The following is a 22549-nucleotide window of genomic DNA, read 5'->3' as shown; positions in this document are numbered from 1 at the left end:
AGTTGTTGATTGTCCCAACAATGCTCTTTATGGCATTTTCCCCTTCCAGTACAAGATCCCAGTCCAGGATCATGTATTGCATTTAGTTGTCATGTCTTCTTGTCTTATTTACTCTAAAATAGTTCCTCAGCCTTTCTTTATCATTAACATTGACATTTTAAAAGAATACAAGCCAGTTATATTATAGAATGGTCATCAGTTTGTTTTTTCCTGAGGCTTCCTCACGACTGGATTCAGGTTAGCATTCTAAGCTGCAATATGACTTGTCACGTGTATCCTTTTCAGAGAAGCACATCACAACGGCCACAATGGCCATCTGTTCCTTACTGGTGATGTAACTTTGATCAAAGTCAGAAGTGGTCAAGGTGGTGTCTGGTTTCTCCAAGGCATGGTTATTATTGTGCCCTTTGCAGCTAATAATCTGTAAGGAGACATTTTGAGATTTTGCAGATACCCTGTTCCTCTTCATATTTTCCCCATCTAGACTTAGTATCCATTCACGATGCTTGCCAAACCAACTTTTATCATAACGATTGCCAAATGGTGGTTTTCTAACTCCAACATTCCCTCCACTTTTATAATTTGGCATTTGACTATAAAGAAGAGCCCTCCTTTCCCCTTATTCATTTAGTCATATATATTTTTCAATATGGACCCTTCTTTTCTGGCTGCGGTGGGTCTTCATTGGAGTGCACGGGCTTCTCTAGTTGCGGCGCACGGGCTTAGTTGCGGTATGTGGGATCTTAGTTCCCCAAGCAGGGATCCAACCCAGGCCCCCTGCACTGGGAGCGCGGAGTCTTAACCACTGGACCACCAGGGAAGTCCCAGACCCTTGTTTTATTAAGTAACTTATAATCCATTTCTAACCTTACTTATTTTTAATGCTCAGATTGTCCCAGTTTTGACCATAGAGAGCTGCTTTAATCTGGCTCCCATGTCCTTTTTTAAAACACTGCCTTTTTTCCTGGCACAGCAAAAATCTTGTCCCTTCTTTGCCCACTCTTGCAATCAGCAAGGAGCCCTGATTCCTTTTAGTGGAGAATGGCATTTAGAAACCACAATCTAGGCCCTAGGTATGTTCATAGGTACTGGATATATTCATGTACTTTATTTATTTATTTATTTATTTATTTATTTATTTATTTTTGGCTGGGTCGGGTCTTTGGTGCTGCGCGCGGGCTTTTCTCTAGTTGCAGCGCACAGGCTTCTCATTGCGGTGGCTTCTCTCGTTGTGGAGCACAGGCTCTAAGAGTGCGGGCTTCAGTAGTTGTGGCACGTCGGCTCAGTAGTTGTGGCTCGTGGGCTCTAGAGTGCAGGCTCAGTAGTTGTGGTGCACGGGTGTAGTTGCTCCGCGGCATGTGGGATCTTCCCGGACCAGGGCTCGAACCCGTGTCCCTTGCATTGGCAGGTGGATTCTTAACCACTGTGCCACCAGGGAAGTCCCTATTCATGTAATTAAAAAATTTAAACTAACATCCTTTTGGATCTCCTAACCCATCATAACTGTGCTAAGGGAAACAAAAAGCCAGAGTTCTAAAGGGGGAAATGCGGCTCCCCTGAGAGCTAGCACAGGGGCAGCAGAGAGAATGGGTTGATAAACTAGGATGGTAGGTGGGGGGTGAGGTACAGAGTTGGGATGCTTGCAGATTGGGTATTGTATGAAGATGGCAATGCTCTTGCAGACCCTGGTTTAGCATTAGCATTCCAAGTTTCATAGAATTTTTGGTCTTGCAATTAAAAGGCCAGAACAGGTACTCATCTGTACAACCTTGGCCTTTAGGTAGATTTTTTAAAGCCGTATTTTACAAATAAGGCAGCTGAGGCTGGGCAAAGCTCAGGTTCTTGACAAGGCCACAAAATTGTCTGTCTCTTAAGCAGAAGATGTATTTTATTCTAATGAGGAATATCTTTTGTTTGTACAAGCCAGCATCTCTTTAATTTTATACCCCAAATGCAATAATTCTGTTCTTTCTTTTCTAGACTGATACTTTTTTGGTTCTTGAGATCCAGTTTCCACATGTTAGAGGAATCCAGTAGTCTGATGGCCTAGTTTTGAAAAATTCCTGAAGTTCATTTTTAGCAAATTATCTAGTGCCAGTATAATGAGCTTGCACATTTCCTTAGTTTGTAGCATGGTATTTTTAGTTTTTACTTATAATCACATACATTTTAAAGTTGGCTCAGAGGTTTAAATGTTTTTACTGTCAACTGGAGGTGTTGTGGTGCTATTCCCTTCTGCCACATACTGTCACACATCAATGAGACAGTACCGTGTCCTGAATGGAACTTTGATTACAATGGAAGCTTTGACTACTACAAAGCTATAGTAATCAAGACAATGTGGTTTACAGGATACACATGCAGGTCAACGGAATAGACTGAGAATCCAGAAGTAAACGCTCACATTTCCACTTAATTGCTTTTCAACAAGGATGCCAAGACAATTCATTAGAGGAAAGAATAGTCTTTTCAACAAACGATGCTGGGACAACTGGATAGCCTCATGCAAAGTCGAAACCCTTTGTCACATTATACACAAAAATTAACTCATAATAGATCATGGAACTAAATGTAAGAGCTAAAACTATAAAACTCTTGGAACAAAATAGAGGAGTAAATCTTTGTGAGGTTGGGTCAGGCAAATACTTCTTACAAATGACACCAAAGCACAACCAACCAAAGAAAAGAATAGATAAATTGAATCTCATCAAAATTTAAAACTTTTGTGCTTCAAAGTTTGTGCATCAAGGTGAAAAGAAAACCAAAGAATGGAAGAAGATATTTGCAAATCATATATCTGATAAGGGACTTTAAAAAAAAATATCTTTATTGGAGTATAATTGCTTTACAATGGTGTGTTAGTTTCTGCTATATAACAAAGTGAACCAGCTATACGTATACATATATCCCCATAGCTCCTCCCTCTTGCGTCTGCCTCCCACCCTCCCTATCCCACCCCTCCAGGCGGTCACAAAGCACCGAGCTGATCTCCCTGTGCTATGCGGCTGCTTCCCACTAGCTATCTACCTTACGTTTGGTAGTGTATATATGTCCATGCCTCTCTCTCGCTTTGTCACAGCTCTGATAAGGGACTTATATCTAGAGTAGATGAAGAACTCTTACAACTCAGCAATAAAAGACAAATAACCCAGTTAAAAAATGGGCAAGGGATCTGAATAGACATTTCTCCAGAGAAGATATATAAATGGCCAATAAGCAACTGACAAAATGCTCAACATCATTATTATCAGGGAAATGCAAATAAAAACCACAACAAGATACCACTTCATACCCAATAAGATGGCTATAATTAAAAAGAGAAATAGCAAGTGTTGGTGAGGGTATGGAGAAATTGGAACCTCATACACTTCTGGTGGGGTTGTAACCTGGTGCAGTCACTTTAGAAAGAGCTGCCCAAAGCTGGAGGGATTGGGGGAATGGCTACAGGATTTTTTGAGACAGTGGTGAAAATGTACTAAAATTAATGAATTCTGGAGATGGTAGCACAGATCTGTGAATGTACTAAAACTATTAACTTGTACCCTTTTAATGTGGATACATTGAATGGTATGTGAATTATATTTGAATAAAGCTGATAAAATAGCTCATATATATGTATATATGTATCTATACACATCTTTCCCTCTAAATCAGGAACAAGGCAAAGATGTCCACACTCACTCATTCTATTTAAAGTTGTACTAGAGGTTCTACCCAGGCAATAAGGCAAGAAAAATAAATAAAAGACATAATGATTGCAAAGGAAAAAGTAAAATTGTCTTTATTTGCAGGTGATACAATCATCTGTTTAGAACATTCTGATGAAGCTACAAAAATGTTACTAGAACTAGTTTAGCAAGGTTATAAGACACAAGATATAAAATGCAGAAAACAATTGTATTTCTATATACTAGCAACAAACTATTGGAAGTTGAAATTAAAAGACAATATCATTTACAATATCATCAAAAAATGAAATGTTTAGGGCCAACTCTGATGGACGATGTGCAAATTCTATACACTGAAAACTAGAAACATTGCTAAGAGAAATTAAACGAGACTTAAATGGAGAGGTATACCGTGTTTATGGATTGAAAGACACAGTATTGCTGAGATGTCAGTTCTCCCCAAACTGATCTAGAAAGTCAATGTAATCTCAATCAAAATCCCAGTATGATTTTTGTAGAAATTAACAGTTGATTCTAAAATTCATGTGGAAACGCAAGTGATCTAGAATAGCCAAAACCAACTTTGAAAAAGAAAAAATAGGACTTATACTACCTGATTTCAAGACTTAATAACAAGCAGTAATCAAGACAGAGTGGGACTTCCCTTATGGCGCAGTGGTTAAGAATCCGCCTGCCAATGCAGGGACACGGGTTCGATCCCTGGTCTGGGAAGATCCCACATGCCTCGGAGCAACTAAGCCCATGCGCCACAACTACTGAGAGCGTGTGCCACAACTACTGAAGCCCCCGCGTCTAGAGCCTGTGCTCCGCAACAAGAGAAGCCACCGCAATGAGAAGCCCGCGCACCGCAACCAGAGAAAGCCCGCACACGACAACGAAGACCCAATGCAGCCAAAAATAAATAAATAAATAAATAAATAATCCTTTCTCCTTCCCACTTCCTTTAAAAAAAAACAAACAGACAGTGTGGTATTAGCATAATTATAGATCAATGGAAAAGAAATGAGAGTCCATAAATAGATCTATACATATATGATGAATTGGTTTTCAACCAAGTTGCAAAGGCAATTCAGTGGAGAAAGTACAGTTTTTTCAACAAATGGTGGTGGAACAACTGGCTATTTATATGCAAAGTTAAGTTAGATACCTCCTGTTCTTAAAATGGAGGAAACCTCATGTACTGATGGTGAGCATGTAAATGGCTCTAAGTCTAGCTATTCTGGAGAACACCTGGCTGTTCTTAGTGAAATTAAATAGGTCTTAAGAACAAGTTCCTAGGAAATCCCACAGAGAACCCCTGTTTCCTCAAGCCCATGCTAAATATCCACTACTAAATGTCCAAAAGACATACATAGGGGCTTCCCTGGTGGCGCAGTGGTTGAGAGTCTGCCTGCTAATGCAGGGGACACGGGTTCGAGCCCCGGTCTGGGAAGATCCCACATGCCGCGGAGCAGCTGGGCTCGTGAGCCACAACTACTGAGCCTGCTCGTCTGGAGCCTGTGCTCCGCAACAAGAGAGGCCGCGATAGTGAAGAGGCCCGCACACCGCGATGAAGAGTGGCTCCCACTTGCCGCAACTAGAGAAAGCCCTCGCACAGAAACGAAGACCCAACACAGCCAAAAATAAATAAATAAATAAATAAAAGATGACTATATAAAAAAAACAAGACATATATAAAATGTGGTGCATGCATATGATGGAATGAACTATCAGCAGAAATTAACTAACTTTACCTGTAACACCCTTGTACATCTTTTAAAACGATGGATGAAATGGGATAAGAATTATGGCATTTTTGGAATTACTTTATATAAATTAAAATTACTTTATATAAGAATTATGGCATTTTTGGAATTACTTTATACAAATTAAAAAGGTGCAATACAACACCGTATTTTTCAAGAATACATATAGGTTTGTCATGTATTAGAGCGGATACGTATGGTGCAGAGGAAATGGCAGTAAGGGATGGGAACTGGAGTAAACAACGCGTACTAAAATATGGAGACCCATGGGTGTGAGAGGCCAGCAAGAGTGAGCTCAGACAGCTCTTTCCAGAAGTTTGGCTATGACAGAAAGCTGAGAAGTGAGACAGCTTGATGAGAATGTGGGGTGAAGAGATGATTGTAGTAGAGGAGCGTATCTGGATGCCAATGGGAGAAATTTGATAGGGAAAAGGACAGGGTGGTGCCCAGAACTCATCAAAAGGACTAAGTGTTTGAGATGGTGAGAGAGACTGGCCTTTGATGTGAAGGTGTGATGGAGCTCATAGACCACTGGGCCAGCACAAATTAGGGGACCACAGAAGAGTGGAGTGGGTGTTATACGGGGGGTCCTGGACAGGCAGGGAAATTTGGAGAAAACACAGGACAGAATCAAAGGGGTAAAGAGAGTGTGATTGAAGCAAGGGAGTGGGCACAGAGTTTGGGGACACAGGTGGGGCAGGGTGAGGAGACCCCAGACAGGAAGACGGGGTTCCTAGCCCGGGAGCAGAGCCCCACTGGGCAGGAGGGTGGCCAGAGAGCCCTCATTGCCTCCCACGTTCATCCCCACTCCAGGCGCTTCCACCCCGAGTCCCCACTGACCCCAGTGGGTCGTGGAGGGAGTGCCGGGCAGCTCCGATGCTGCCCTCTGGGTACAAGGGTGAAACAAGGGTGCCGCCAGGGGAAAGGGGTCCTCCTTTGCACAGGCTCAGGACTCCTTTCCCCTGACACTTCTATTCCACTTCAGCCCAGCTTCAAGGCATCCTTACCTGGGCACACTTCTCAGAGTGGGAGTCAGGGTCTTGAAGGGCCCGTGAGAGCTTTGGTGGAGGAGGGGGTCTGGATGTGTACAAGCCTCCATATCATGGACAAATTGAAGAACCCAATATAAAATAAGGAGATGATATCTCCCTGCTATTGGATTAATTTCCTTACCGGAGAAAAAAGGTAAAATTTTGAGGAAGATGAAGGAGGAGGGCTTGGTTTGATGTATTCTAGCACGGTGGTTCTCAAAGCGTGGTTCTTTTTTTTTTTTTTATTTTTTGCTGCACGCGGGCCTCTCACTGTTGTGGCCTCTCCCGTTGCGGAGCACAGGCTCCGGACGCGCAGGCCCAGCGGCCATGGTTCACGGGCCCAGCCGCTCCGCGGCATGTGGGATTTTCCCAGACCGGGGCACGAACCCGTGTCCCCTGCATCGGCAGGCGGACTCTCAACCACTGCGCCACCAGGGAAGCCCCAAAGCGTGGTTCTTGGATCAGCAGTAACAGCATTCTCTGGGAACTGGTCAGTAAAGCAAATTCTCAGGCCGTACCCCAGACCTCATGAATCAGAAACTCCTGGGGTGGGGTTCAACCGTCCATATTCACAAGCCCTGGAGATGATTCTAATGCATCCTCAAATTTGAGAACCACTGTTCTAAGGGGATTTTTTTACTTCCATCTCCAAACATGTGCTTCTTTTTAGCCATATTGCTGCTGGGACCAGTGGCATCAGGGTATACAAGTGAAGGCTTGGACTTGGCATTAGTATGGGGAAGGCCTGGTGTGGAGACAGGTGAGGAGCTTCCTCATTTTCACACACAGGAGCCTGGAGACCAGCTCTGGAGAGCCCCTGAGCAGAGGTCAGGACTGTAGGGATACTGGAAGAACATGACTCAGAGGGCCTTGGCCCTACAGGGATGAGGTCATTATAGCTGGTGTTCCTGCCTTGGGGACAGCACAGGAACCACTGAAGAGGTACGTGACAACTTAAGAACATATCAGGAGCAGCTAAAGAGATTCTAGTAGTGTACCCCAAAAATACTTTCTGGAACCAAAAAAACATTATTTTTAACAACAAAAAAAATCAGCCTATTCACTGAAAGAAAGAAGTCTGGTCACTGGCGGGACTCAAATTAGTGGCTTGGAAGAAGAAGTGGAAAAATATTTCAAAGCACAGAGCAAATAATACGAAGAGATGGAAATAATGAGGAAAATATGAGATTTGGAGAAGAGACCAGTAATCCTAACATTCAAATATTTTAGTTCCAAAAGAAAGAAAAGGCATAAATGGAGGAGAGACAATATTTTAAAAGTAGAATATTTTGCTGACCTGAAGAAAGTTCTGAGCTTGCAGACTGAAAGGGCATAGGAAGATACAAAAAGAGAAGACATACATCTAAGCATGGAACTCCTGAATTCCAAGATTAAAGAAAGATATTTTCAAGTGTCTAGACAGAAAAAGCAAGTTATTTACAAAGCAAAAAGAATCAGATTGACACAGGACTTTTCATCTGCAACACTGGAAGTTAACAGTAGGAATACTGAGAGAAAAGGATGGCTATTCCGGAATCTCATACCCAGCTGAGGAAGCATTCACTTGTTAGCACAAAAGAAAGATATATGGAGATATAAAGGATTCAGAGAGTATATCAATCCCATATCTCACCTGAGGAAACTACTGAAGAAAATTTTGGTTAGAGAACAGAGAAGTCAAGATAGAGGAAGATGAAAAGGAGAAAGAAAAAGCAGTGAGCAACAAACCTGGCAAAATATTATACTGTTAAATGTTTATGGCAGGGCTTCCCTGGTGGCGCAGCGGTTAAGAATCCACCTGCCAATGCAGGGGACACGGGTTCGAGCCCTGGTCTGGGAAGATCCCACATGCTGCGGAGCAACTAAGCCTGTGTGCCACAACTACTTAGCCTGAGCTCTAGAGCCCACGAGCCACAGCTACTGAGCCCACGTGCCACAATTACTGAAGCCCGCGTGCCTAGAGCCTGTGCTCCACAACAAGAGAAGCCACCGCAGTGAGAAGCCTGTGCACCACAGCAAAGAGAAGCCTCCACTCGCCGCAACTAGAGAAAGCCCACACGCAGCAACGAAGACCTAACACCCCCCAAAAATAAAATAAAAATAAATGTCTATGGCAATTGGGCTTCCCTGGTGGTGCAGTGGTTAAGAATGCGCCTGCCAATGCAGGGACACGGGTTCGAGCCCTGGTCCGGGAATATCCCACATGCCTTGGAGCAGCTAAGCCCGTGTGCCACAATTACTGAGCCTGTGCTCTAGAGCCCGAGAGCCACAACTACTGAAGCCCGCCTGCCTAGAGGCCGTGCTCCACAACAAGAGAAGCCACTGCAATGAGAAGCCCATGCACCGCAACGAAGAGTACCCCCACTCGCCACAACGAGAGAAAGCCCATGCACAGCAATGAAGACCCAATGCAGCCAAAAATAAATAAATAAAATAAAATTTAAAAAATTAAAGAATTAAATGGGCAAAAGACTTAAATAGATTGTTCATAAAGGAAGATACACGAGCGGTCAATAAACACATGGAAGAGTGTTCAATGCCATTGATTATCAGAGAAATGTAAATTATATAATTACACTCCACTAGAATGGCCAAAATAAAAATGGACTAGCAAAATCAAACATTGGTGAGAAGTCCGGTGCCCAGCTAGAGTTCTCATACACTGCTGGTGGCAATGTAAAACGCTATAACCACACTGGGAAAAAGTTTTGCACCTTTTTATAAAGTCAAGCGTGTATCACCTCTATGATCCAGCTATTCTGCTTCTTGGCATTTACCCAAAAGAAATGAAAAAATTTACCCACAAAATGATTTCTATATGAATCTTCAGAGCAGCCTTATTCATAGCAACCCCAATTCAAATGTCCATCAAGAGGTAAATGGATAAACCAATTGTGATATATTCATAAATAGAATACTGCTGAGCAGGAAGAAAGTACAAACAATTGATACATTCAAAACATGGAATAATCTTAAGAACTATATTCAGCAAAGCAAGACTACATCCCTACAGGAGTACCTACTGTAGAGCTCTATTCACGTGAAGTTGTAAAAGAAGCAAAACTAATATATGAGGGTAGAAATCAGAAAGTAGCTGCCTTTGGCTGAGGAGTAGACTGGAAAGGGGCATGAGGGAACAGTATGTCCCCATATAGTCAAGACACTTCTAACTTAAATGTCCTTTTTTTTTTTTAACATCTTTATTGGAGTATAATTGCTTTACAATGGTGTGTTAGTTTCTGCTTTATAACAAAGTGAATCAGTTATACATATATTCCCATATCTCCTCCCTCTTGCGTCTCCCTCCCACCCTCCCTATCCCACCCCTCTAGGTGGTCACAAAGCACCTAAGTGTCCTTTTTTTTTTTTTTGGCCGCAACGCGCGTGGCTTGCGGCATCTCAGTTCCCCTACTAGGGACTGAACCTGGAGCACAGCAGTGAAAGCGCTGAACCCTAACGGCTAGACCACCAGGGAACTGCCTAAATGTCCATTTTATAGCTGTGGAAGCTGAGGCTCACGAAGTTAAAAGATTTGGCTAAGGTCTGTACAGGAGGTTCCTCTCCTGTGTCCTCTGAAGGAAAGGAGGCCCAGCCATATGCCCTCTCAGGATGTGCCGGAGGTTGCCAGGAGCAGAGGATTCAAGGGTTGGGGAAATGTGATCTGAAGGAGTAGAGGTGGAAGAGGGGATGAGGCTGAGTTTTGGGGAGATGGGGTGGCATAGAATAGGTAAGGGAGAATGTCACCTAAGAGCCTCAGCCCCTCCCATCACAAAGTCTTGCCTCTGCAGACTTGGCCTGTCTTCAGTCATGCCTGTCAAAAGTGGGTCTTCACATAGAGAACAGACTTGTGGTTGCCAAGGGGGAGTGGGGGTGGGGGAGGGATGGACTGGGAGTTTGGGGTTAGTAGATGCAAACTATTACATATAGAATGGATAAACAACAAGGTGCTACTGTATAGCACAGGGAACTATATTCACTGTCCTGGGATAAACCATAATGGAAAAGAATATAAATAAGAATGCATATATATGTATAATGAAATCACTTTGCTGTACAGCAGAAATTAACACAACACTGTAAATCAACTATACTTCAATTAAGAATTTTTTTTAAGTGGGTCTTCAACAAATGATGAATGAATGAATAAACGAATGAATAAAAAGCGATACAAAGAGTTTATTATTGTATTGTAAAGAGCACAAAGAAAGAAACAAACACCTGTCAGACCTTGACGGCCCGAGTTGCTTTAAGTCACCCCACCTTCACCAAATCTGTAAGGCCCTTCGTGTCTCCCCCAGTCTGAACAGCCATGGAGTGAGAGGGGGCCTTTTGCCCAACCCACGGGGCTGGGGGCTCAAGAGCTACCACCGTTCTGAGTCTGTGCTCACCTGTCCACAGGTCCACAGATCTCAGTCCTTGGAGTTCTCTGGTGGGGTCAGGCATGGCAGGCCCCCTTGACTCAGAGCTAGGTCTGGGAATTCAGAGAGGAGCCCGGATCCCAGGCTTTGCAGGCAGAGAACTTGGCGGTGTCATCTGGGCAGTGAGTGTGCCCTGACTTCTATGTATGGCAGGACCAAGATCGAGGTGTCACCAGCCCCCAGAAGGTTGTCTGTGCCAGAGAAAGGTGAGTTGTGAATAAGGTCCCTCCCAGTGCCCACCCTGTGCATCTAAAACATGGGAGCCCATCCTTCACCCCCAAACCGGGCCCTGGCCCCTGACCGTGGCTGTGGAACTGGGCAACAAGAGGGGGCTGGCTCTTGGGAAGTGGAGGCAGGTCCTCCTGGGTGGGGAGCTGAGCGAGGGTCATGGTCCCTTACCTGGGGCAGGGGGCAGTGGCGCCGTGCATACCACTCCTGGCAGTACAGGCTGACCTGGATGCCCTGGCCCAGAAACAGCATGGTCCACATGAGCACGTTCCACGCTGGGCCCGTGTGCCGGTCATGCATCATGAAGTTCAGTGGCCCTGATGCAGGAGGAAATGTTGTCACCTCAGCTCCAGATACCTGTATCTAATCTTTCTGGCTGCCTTCCTATCTCAGGGCACGGGGAAGAGTTGGAACAGGAAGGCACCATTGAGGAAGATCTTGAACCCAGCTCCAAAAGCTCACGGAGGTCTCAAGTGGCTCATGTAAAACGAGGATTCCTCGGTCTACACTTCAGTATCCTGGATCTCTTACTAAACCTCCCAACCTCCCACCAGTTTTCTCCCCTTTGTCTCCCTGTATGTGTGCCCTGCTCAGATGCTCCTCTCCAGCCAGAGGTCTTTTCCCACATCCCCCAGGATATCCCTTTGCTGCCTCCCTCCCTGCTCCCAAGTCCGACCGTCCTGCCCCCCCTCCAACAACTCTCACACACAACTCTGATGCCTTCCCCCAGAAGGCACACACATTTCCCCCTTCTGTCTTGGGTACGTGGCCTCTCCCATCAGTCTGGAATCTCCAGGAGTGGGACTCCAGGTCCCTTCCCTCTGGCTGTCTCCCTCTCCAGGGGCATAAAGAGGCCAAGCTCACCTCCAATGAAAAGGAAGAGCAACAGCATGACAGGGTAGAAGAATCCCAGGACGAAGCAGAAGATGTACTCGTGGACCACTGCAGAGACCAGGAACACGCCCAGCATGGCTGCCCCTCGGGCCCGGCCACCAAGGAGCTGGCAGGAGCCGGGGGTAGGAGGGTGGAGTGAGTCTCCCTAAGCCCCCTCCACAAAGAGCCCCCTCCTTAAGGAAGCCAGAGGTCGTGTAGTACAGTGGAAAGAATATGGGATTTGCGATCAGAAGGGCTGACATGTCCTATTTAAGAGCATTTTATTAGTCCATCGGGCCTTAGATGCAACTTTCAAAAGGGGCTATAATAACACTTCTCAGGGTTACAGGGCAGATTATGTAGTATGTGAAAATTCTTGGTAACTGAAAATTGCTATATGCATGTTCCTTAGAAGGCTAAGGAGGGGAGAAATGCCCTGTGGAGGAGGTGTAGTTGAGGACAAGGAAGGAAGGAAGTTAGATCATAAGAAGGAATTTCTGCCCATTGGGTTGGGTAGAATGGGGGCAGGTGAAAGTCAAAGGGGCCCTTAGGTCTGGAAAAGATGAATGGTGCAGAGAAAGGGAAGGAGAGGATATCCCAGAGAGGTTCCATTAACTTTGGGAGCTGACGGGGTGTGCAGAGCCCATACCCACAGCCCATCCTGATATACATAGCTGTACAGCCAGTCATGGACCACCACGTTCCAAGTGCGGTAGTAGTTGGAGAAGGAGGTCGAGTTCCACCAGTCCTGGGGGGGTGTTCAGGGGGGGAGAGGAGGTGAGCATCAGGGCCCTGTCTCTGCCCAGGCCCCAGCTTCTCTCCCCTGCTTCCTGCCCCCTGTCCCAGTGTTCTCCACAAGGGCTGGCTCCCAGCAGGAGAGAGACAGCAAGCAACCTCCCAACTCCCTCTTCAGCATCTGGGGTCCTTGCCCTGCCTCCTACTCTCCCTTTCAGGAGAAGAAGATTCCATTTAGCATCCCCGTAAGAGCAGTTAGCCCTGGCTGGTCAGGGGGTAGAGGGGTGACAATACAACCATACCCAGAGGAGCACATTTCTCACTGTGGAAGATTGACAGCACAGCTGATGTTGAAATTGTGCCCCACAGGGTTAAGAGAAACTGGTGACTAATGGAAATTCTTGAGCTCGTCTTACAGAACAGCAGGTAAGGGAACAGCTTGTTAAAAAACCCTTCTGCTTGTAACCTGCCTTCACTGACTAAGCCTTAAATTTTTTTTTTTTGTGACCCCTTAACTGCCCCGTATAGATAACACCTCTGATGTATGGGTCACTATAGTAACAGGGGGCATAAGTTTTCCAGGAACTTGGAGTTGGCTCTTGTCTAGTTCAAGCGGGCTAAGACTGGTTGGGACCACTGACCCTAAAACTGGGCTTGCACAGGTGTCGGATGAATGACCTTTTGACATCAGAGGGCCAAAAACTCCACCCTCAGATCATGCTAATTGCCTCCATTTTTTTTTCTTCTTTTTTTTTTTTCTTTTGCGGTACACGGGCCTCTCACTGCTGTGGCCTCTCCCGTTGCGGAGCACAGGCTCCGGACGCGCAGGCTCAGCGGCCGTGGCTCACAGACCCAGCCGCTCCATGGCATGTGAGATCTTCCCGGACCGGGGCACGAACCCGCGTCCCCTGCATCGGCAGGCGGACCCTCAACCACTGCGCCACCAGGGAAGCCCTGCCTCCATTTAACATGCATCCCATGAAGAAGCATGTAACTCAGATACACCTGTGCAGAACACCGATTACCTCACCTTTTCCCTACCTCCAATCACTTTTCCCCACACCTAAGATCATCTTGCTTCTTTATCCCATAAATATCTCAAGCCCCTGGCCTTTGGGGAGGCGAATCTGAGGTTGTTCTCCCTTCTCCTCACTTGGCTGCCTTGTGAATAAACCCTCTGTCCGCTGTAAATCTTGGCGTCTCAGTGTTTGGCTTACTGCGAATTGGTCAAATGAACCTGGTTCGGTAACTAGGTGACAGCCAACATAGCCACCATCCTCCCCACATCCTTCCCTAGCCCTCCCTGCATCCAGCTCCCAAGTAGCCCAGGTCCAGGCCCCACCCGATAGAACATTCTGTCTCCAAATCGTAGCATCTCTGCGAAGGCGTTGAGCCAGCAGTGAAGGAATGCAAAGAAGATGAGCAGCAGCATGAAAATGCCTGGTAAGTAGAGACAAGGGGCTGCAAGTCAGCCTGGCCCCCCGATCCCCCACGAAGCTCCAGGGGTTCCCCCAGGAAGCCCTCGCCCAGCAACCAGGGCCCCAACTCCCACCAATCATTTGTTAATCATTCACTAATTCATGCACTCATTCATTCATTCCATTTGCTCATGAAGCCCATGCCAGATGTTGGGGATACAGAGATGAATGTCCAAACCTCTGCCTGTTGGGAGTTCATAGAGTGGTTGAAAGGTAGGGAGTAGGTGGCAATCTGAAGTGAGACCCTGACGATGAGCAACCACAGGAGGGGGCAGATAAGGGAGAGTCAGAGGGAAGAGGTGTTGAAACTAAGAGTGAGCGAGCGGAGGGAGGGGCTCCCTGCTAAGTCTTCCCCAGGGTGCAGCCTTCTGCAGCCCTGCCTCTGGTGGGCATACCTGGCAAGGTGGCGTGCATGATGGAGAGCACCAGGGCACGGGTGCTGAAGGGCTCCCTGCTCATGTTGGCAAAGACAGGAACACAGAGGCGGCCCAGGATGAAACAGGCGTAGAGCACGCAGCCCAGGGCCTGGGGAGGGGGTGGAGGACGCATAACTTTGAAAGGAATCACTGGTCGCTGCCCCTCCTTCTGAAATCAGACTGTGGCCCAGCAACTGCATCCTCTTTCCTTAGCGCCACCCTCTGACCTCTTCCCCAGGCCTCCCTTACTTCACTCCCAGAAATGTCCCCTCAGCCACCATGAGTCATAGGTAGTCCACCCTTTGACCCCGTCTTCTGACCTGGGCAAAGTTCTTGGCCACATAATTCCACCTGACGTTGGGTGTCCTGCAGCAGCAATGGGGATAATATGTTTCTCATCCTTTTATCTTGTTCCTGCCTGGGCCGGGGCCCAGCACCTGGGCCCTCTCTCCGCAGCCCCCTCAATTGCTCAGGCCTGGGAGGATTACCTGGAGAGGTGGGGGTCTAGAACACTTTGGACCTTCTATAACAGAGACGACAAGTGGATTTTTAGCTTGAGTGTCTACTAAGGTGACCAACCATCTGGAGTTTGCCCCAGACTGAGAGGTTTCCCAGGATGTAAGAATTTCGGTGCTAAAACTGGGGCAGTCCTGGGCGAACCAGGACAGTTAGTCACCCTTGTGTCACCATGAGCTGGGGCAAGGAGAAGGAGTAATATACCTGCTCCTTACTTCCCATTTTTATTATGGGGTGCTGCCTGAGAAAGTGGCCAGTGTCTGGGATGAGGCGAAAGACCTCAGGGAGAGGAGAGTAGAAGGGCTAGATCCCTGACGGGCCTGGGCATTTGGGGGAGGGGGTGCAGGGTCTTACCTCGGGTAAGTCTCCCTGTAGATGAGTGTGGGGCAGAAGAGGAAATAGAGGTAGCTGGAGAAACTGGGGGCCCGGATCCCCTCACCTGGGGAGGAGTAAGAGGGGTCCGTCAGTGAAGAGGGAAGGGAGAGAGGACACAGCTGGGTGGGATGCTGGGGAAGGGCAGTGGGACTGGTGAATAGAGCTGGACAGGACAGAGGTGGGGGGGGTGAGGAGCTGGATATTGGATCTGGAGGTGGAGTGGGGGAGGTGAAACTGGGCAGGAGCTGAACCTGCTCTTTAACGCCCTCCTTTTGCTTCCATTCCAGGCACCCCCATTTTCTGGCACAGGACCTGCTGTGGCCAGAGCTTCCTGTGGCACCCACAAGTTGCACCACCCACTTCTCTCTGCTTCTGTTCTGACTACCTAATGGAAGGCGCTCACACCCTGGGTCTTAATAAGAATGAGCCGGGAGTCCCGGGCAGCAGGGGAGGGGTATCAGAGGTGGGACCTAAGAGAATGACTAAGGCCCACAGAGCCCACCTGGGGGCCGGAGCTGTGAACCGTGGGCAAGATGGCCTTAGGAGGTTGGAGCTTTTATGAGGATCCTGCAGCTGCTGGCTTCATGCAGCCAGCCAAGAGGACTGAGTTCACAGCAGCACCTGCTGAAGGCCTCACCTCCTCTGGCCCGAAGTGTCCCAGGCACAGTCTCTCTCAGGAAGGAGTAGCTTTTCATCAGGAGCCTGACCTGAGATGGAATGGAAAAGAGGTTAAGGTGCTGTGGGACTTTGAGCAGATCACTTAACCTCTCTGTGTCTCTTTTACGGGAGAGGGGCAGGCAGATTGTAAACTTTGTACGCTCAAAGCCCATACTTTATCTTTTTGTTGGACTGTCTTATAGCCTAACACAGACGGCTGCTGGGATGAATCGAGGGTAAAGGGGTACCGGAAAGGGCAGAGACTCCAGCTGGCCAACCCAATCGATCATATTTGCATAGCAGTGTCCGTTCGTTCGTTTACATTTCCTGGTTGGCTCAGATCCCTCGCAAAGGACTCCGCCCCTGGTAACTAGCTCTGCCCCCACCAATACAGTATCCAATGCCCTCCTTCCCAGGGGCCTCGCCCACCACTGGTCCCGCCCATCACCTACCTGCTCAAAGACTAGGACACAGCTGGAGGCTGGCGGGAGCTGATACTCCACTGCTACATGGATTGGAAGGATGCTGAGCACTGCTGTGTGGCCGGCCAGCAGCATGCAGCCCAGGCCCACCCCCAGCATCCAGGCCGCTCTGGACTGGGGCCTCGCCCACAGCCGCAGAGCCTGGTAGGGCAGCAGCAGAGTGGACAGGAACATGGGGACCCACGTTACCAGCGCCAAGGGCAGCTGTCCGAAGCTGAAGATCAGTAGGTCAAACTCCAGCATCAGCCTGGGAGTGGGGAAGGAGAGACAAAGTAGACAGGTGTGAGGCCCATCCTGTCTGCTTCCTCTGCAGTCAGAGCTCTTGGAAGATAAACTGAGGCATCTTGCCAAGGTTGTGAGCTCCCCATCTCTGAAATTGTTCAAGATGGCACCTCTGTCGCCCAGGACTTCTAGCAACAGGGCATTGCCCGAAGAGACTCAATCATGGGATGGCTTTGCTTCCAAATAACCTATAGAGCCCTCTGTGGCATTGCAGAAGGGTTCAGTACATCCCATGCCACCGGTGTTAGGGTATGAGGTGCCTAGAGTTTAACTTTGATTTTTGTTAGTTTTGTACTTTTGGAGTGTCTGGAGCTGTAGACTTGAATTAATAGAAAGCAGGTTGTTGAGTGTTTTATTTGCTTAGTAAGAGTATACGGCTTGGGGACTTCCCTGGTGGCACAGTGCTTAAGAATCTGCCTGCTAGTGCAGAGGACATGGGTTCGATCCCTGGTCTGGGAGGATCCCACATGCCGCGTGCGCCCGTGCGCCACAACGACTGAGCCTGCGCTCTAGAGCCTGCAAGCCACAACAAGAGAAGCCACCGCAATGAGAAGCACACGTATCGCAACGAAGAGTAGTCTCCCCTTGCCTCAACGAGAGAAAGCCCGTGCACAGCAACGAAGACCCAATGCAGCCAAAAATAAGTAAATAAATAAATTTATTTTTAAAAAAAGGGGCTTCCCTGGTGGCGCAGTGGTTGAGAGTCCGCCTGCCGATGCAGGGGACACGGGTTCTTGCCCCGGTCCGGGAAGATCCCACATGCCGCAGAGCGGCTGGGCCCGTGAGCCATGGCCGCTGAGCCTGCGCGTCCGGAGCCTGTGTTCCGCAACGGGAGAGGCCACAACAGTGAGAGGCCCGCGTACCGCAAAAAAAAAAAAAAAAGAGTATACGGTTTGGGACTTCCCTGGTGGTCCAGTGGTTACGAATCCACCTACCAATGCAGCGGATGTGGGTTTGATCCCTGGTCAGGGAACTAAGATCCCACGTGCTGCAGGGCAACTAGAGAGCCCATGTGCCACAACTAAGATAAAATGCAGCCTAATTAATTAAAAATTTTAAAATTAATTAATTATAATAATTATTATAATTTATTATAAATTTATTAATAATTTATTATTAGCTAAATAAATTAATTAATTTTAAAAAAAGAGTATAGTGTTTAGGGAATTCCCTGGTGGTCCATTGGTTAGGACTCGGTGCTTTCACTGCCGTGGCCCGGGTTCAATCCCTAGGGTTGGGGAACTAAGATCTGCAAGCCTTGCTGTGCAGCCAAAAAAGAGTGTATGGTTTGTAATGGTGAAAAATTAGAAAATTAGAAGCGACCCAAACGTCCATTAGTAAAGAACTAAATGAACAAAAGCTGGCACTTCCAGACTCTCCGGTCATTAAAATCAATGGACCAACATGGAAAGATCTCTAATATGGGTCATTAGGGAGTGAAAAGGAAACAATAGGTACAGTAAGTACCTTGTTAATGTAAACCTCCATAAAATACATTCCCTTGGTTCTTATATACATCTGGAAGTGGATGCATCGAAGTGCTCTGGAGGGAAGCTCTCAAAACCATTAAAAATGTTACCCCTGGGGAGCGGTCTGGGATGGAGGGGGGTGATGGAGAAGGAGCCATCTTACATATATTTGAAACCTTTCCTGAGATTTGATCCTTAATTATAAGGATGAACAACAAGTTTGCCAAAAGGAAGTGCTTTTGCTGAACCTGCAGATGCTTGGTCCTCTTCCCTTTACTGCTTCCTAAGCCATATGTAGGGTGAGGTGGGGTCATGCAAGTCCAGACCCCCAGGGGTCTACAGCTCCCTGAGGCTCATCCCCAGAGTGGGGAGGTGCTTTTTGGGGGAAGCAACCCACCAAGGCACTTGTGTGCACAAGATCTTGTCTTCCCCACAAGATTGGGAATGCCTCACAGAGAGGGCTGGGGTCGGCCCCTCATCTCTCTGCCCCCCAGGGCTGGTACTTAGGAGGGGCTCACTGGAGGTTACTTGAACCGAACACCACTGCCTTGGAAAGGACTGTGTGAGAGCGGTGGGGTGGGAACCATGCTTGTGTGTGCACATACGTGCATGTCTGCCTCAGGACAAGGGTCCAACTGAGAAGAATTTGAGTGGGGGAGTAGTGTTCCCAGAGGGCTAACTCTGGAAAAACAGACCAAAGGCTATCCAAGGCTGTGCTAAGAGGACTTTTTGGGTGGGAAGGTGGTTGGAAAGCAATGCTGATGTGTGTCTAATAATCCAATGGGCCTGTGCTCTCTCAGGCCGGTGGCAAGTGGAACACTGGGAACCCGGGTGGTCTGATCTTATCTGTGGGCCTATCCCGAGTGGGAGGGGTGCCTACCTGCCCTCATCAATGAAGTCGATGGCCAGGGTGCTGATGATGAAGACACACAGGCCGGCGACAAACATGTGGTAGATGGTGCGGAAATGCTTCACCTCCATCAGCTCGCTGGAAGGACAGGGGCCCGAATGTCAGTGGGAGAGTCCTCAAGTTCATGCAGACTAGCTCAGGCACTGTACACAAGTGGGGATGGGACCTAGCGATTGGGAACTTGCAGCTATGGGCTGCAATATGGCTAGGACTTCTGTCCAAAGCTCTTTCCAGCCCAGACAATTCTCATCCTGGTGGCCTTTCTTCCACAATCACACCCAAGGCAAATAGAGAAACAGAACCTTAGAAAACATCTCCAAGTCCTCCCCCAAACCACCTAGAGCCTGAGGATGACAAATGAGGTGCCCTGGTTCCCCAGACAAAGCTCTTTCTTTTCTTCTCATCCCGTCCTCACCCCCGACTTACTCAAGCAGGGACTTGCGGTTGATGAAAACTTTCCGTTTCCCCAGGGATGGCTCCCGGGTCCTGAATTGAGACAGTTGTTCTGGGCCAGGACCCAAAGGAAGAAGGCAGTAGGCAGAGGGTAGGGCCTTGCGGGACGTCAATATTTGGGAGCCGAGGGCAGTAGTAGGGGAAGGTCAGTGTTAGGGCCAGCGGGCAGGACCGGGTGGAAGGTCAGGGAGGGCCAGGGCAGACCAAAGCCCAGCAGTGGAGGTCAGGAAGGCAGAGGCGATAAGGGGAGAAGAGGGAAGACTGAAGTTGGAGTTACATCAGTGCTGGCAAAGGGTACATGGGATAGCATCTGTGGCTCATAATCCTTACGACGGAGGGGGCTGTGCAGCCCCTCCCCAGCCCCCTGGCTGCTCAGACTCTTACTTGCACAAGGAATCCGGAGGGATGGAGGGCACTGGTCTGTCTTGTGGCGGGTAGGCTTGAATAGCCTCGCACATGGCCTGATCCAGCAGCTCCGTCAGCTGACCTTGTGCTTGCTCCAGCAACTGCGTCTTCACAGCCTACAGGACAAAGCAGGGCAGGGCCCGCGGTCCCTCCATCCAGTCAGCCATCCTCCCACTCACCAAGCATTGACTGAGCCTCCCTCCATGCCAGGCACATTGCTAAGTGCTAGGGATGGAAAGATGAACAAGCATGGCTCCTGCCCAGACGTTTCCACCCCCAGTTTAACTCCTTCTGGTTTCCCAGGGCAGCAGTGAGGATCCAGGAAAGATACTTTCAGACTCTGGGTCTGAACCTCAACCACCTTGTCATCTCTGATCCTACTCTCTTCTCCCTGACCCCAGCCTTCCCTCTCCTGACCTCTAGCCCCACTAACAGAAGACTGTTCACTGGCTGACCTTTGGCACCTGTCCCGATGACCTGTGTTTCAAACCCCTCCATCTTAACTCGTAGCTCTGACCTGAGGGGTTTGAACCCGAGAACAAACTGTCTTTATCATTAAGCCAGTCCTCCCCCCTCCCTCCCTCTACTCCAGGACCTGTCCGTTTTGACCTGTGACCTCCCTCACCTGCATATGTCGGGTCCATTGTAGCAAATCTGGGCCGCTATGTGTCTCATTGTTTCCTAGGATAAGGGGTCAGAGGGGAGGAGTGAGGGTTCTGCTGCCTAGTGCAGACCCAGAGGCATCCTCTGACCAGGAAGTGCTTTCTGTGTGCTCAGCAGCCTCCCCACCCCCAACTAGTCAATACCTAGTATCATGGTGGCGGGGGGAGCAATCAGAAGGGGCAGTTATTTTTGCAGGGGGTGAGGAGGTCACTGGCAAGCGGGGAGCCTGATGACATTCCTGGAAACAGGGTACCCAGGGAACGGGAAGCTACTCTAATCACCATCGGGGGTAAAAGAGTCAGAAAGATAAGGCAAGGTACTGAATAGCTCTTTTCTCCTCCCTTCCCCAGCTGGCTAGTTAGGGAGCAGAGGCTGGGATCTGCCTTCACTGGCCTCCCAGGACAGCAGGAAGGATTGAAGGTAGACAGCAGGAACCCCCTCTCGACAGTGCACCCCACCTGCAACCCCACCTGGGCATTTTGCATTCCCAAAGTGGGGCTTCCCTTCTCTGGAGGGCCGGTCTTCCTTCTCTCCTCCTAGCCCTTCTCTCCTCCGCAGTTGGGCCGCCCTTGGCTCCATGATGTGTGTCTTGACTGGGCAGCGGCAGCTGGTAAGTGTTCCCTTCCTTCCTTCAGGCTTGCCTGGCAGAGCTCTTATCTCACTCAGCTCCTCTGACAGCTCCAAAGACTAAAGTCCTTTCAGGAGGAGGGGTTATAGGTTATCCGATCCATGATCCCCTTCCGGAAGGCAGTACCATCTCAGCTAGAGGCTCTGCTCTACCGGCTGTCACAGGGATGGACACAACCCCTGAACAAATAGCCCAACCACCACCCAGATGCCCAGCTCCCTCCCACAGGAATGGGAGCTCTGCACCCATACATGTCATGGGGAGGGGGACTTTGCCCCTCTGAGGCTTATCACCTGGTAGGCTGCTTCCCAATCTCTTTCTCAGTAGGCTGAAGGTTGGGAAGGAGTCAGAAACATCTTCAGGTATGAGGCACTCAGCTCCCATAGACCATGATAAGGTACGTGAAAGAACCTTGTCAACAAAGATTTCTGTGCATGTGATTAGTATTCTGTGAGGTTGGTACCTGTGACGACTGTGGTACCGTGGCCCCTCCAGGGAAGGCTAGGGGCTGGGGGCCCTGAACACCACCTCTTCCCTACACCTGCTTGGGTTAGCAGGTAGGCAGAAAGGAGGCAAAACAATCACTTAATCAGCACCTGAGGAATGCCAGGCATTGTCACATATGGAAGAACCAGATTTAAATCCTCCCTCAGTCATTTACTGGCTGTGGAATTGCAGGCAGATGACCCTAATAGTTTAAGCTAGAGTTTCCTCCTCTGAAAAACAGGGGTAAAAGTCCCTACCTCATAAGGTTATCGTAAGCATAAAATGAGGTAAGCATAAAACGAGGCAGTCCATAAAATGGTCCAGGGCATAGCCCATGGCAAGAGTGCAATAAATAATAATTTCCTGAAGAAGTAACAGAAGGGTAAGTGCCTTGAGAGTTCCTCTTTGTTGGGTTCCTGGTGGGGATTAACTATTAATCTTTCCTCTCCCTTTGTGTCCAAAGATCAGTGTTAGAAACAATGTCACAACCTCAGACCAAGGCCACGGCCTCAGTGTATCCCTGCCCCCACCTGCTGCCTTCCACTCCCTGGTGGGCAGTTGGGTGAGGTTTGAGGCCATGAAACGTCTACCAGTGGCTGTCTCTGTCATT

General features: G+C 48.4%; 1 protein-coding gene across 2 annotated transcripts; it reads right to left on the bottom strand.

Moving 5' to 3' along the window:
* Positions 1–10614: 10614 nt before the first annotated feature.
* On the bottom strand, positions 10615–22545 carry SOAT2 (sterol O-acyltransferase 2). Of its 2 annotated transcripts, none has more exons than XM_033436201.2 (15): positions 21284–22545; positions 20788–20843; positions 20142–20278; positions 19731–19790; positions 19275–19382; positions 16614–16890; positions 16142–16211; positions 15484–15568; positions 14934–14979; positions 14593–14722; positions 14062–14159; positions 12634–12732; positions 11976–12111; positions 11283–11428; positions 10615–11074 (listed from the first exon to the last, which is right to left on the bottom strand). In XM_033436201.2, the coding sequence occupies exons 1-15, from the start codon at positions 21402–21404 to the stop codon at positions 11024–11026; spliced, it is 1620 nt and encodes a 539-aa protein (XP_033292092.1). In that variant the 5' UTR covers positions 21405–22545; the 3' UTR covers positions 10615–11023. The 2 variants fall into 2 exon arrangements, with proteins under 2 accessions (XP_033292092.1, XP_004274322.1); XM_004274274.3 differs by having other exon boundaries at positions 21296–22545.
* Between the last annotated feature and the right edge of the window lie 4 nt (positions 22546–22549).

Source organism: Orcinus orca, chromosome 11 (genome assembly GCF_937001465.1).
Source record: "Orcinus orca chromosome 11, mOrcOrc1.1, whole genome shotgun sequence".
Taxonomy (NCBI): Eukaryota; Metazoa; Chordata; class Mammalia; order Artiodactyla; family Delphinidae; genus Orcinus; species Orcinus orca.
The sequence above is the reverse complement of the archived record's forward strand: the minus strand, read 5'-3'. Positions and strand labels throughout refer to the sequence as shown.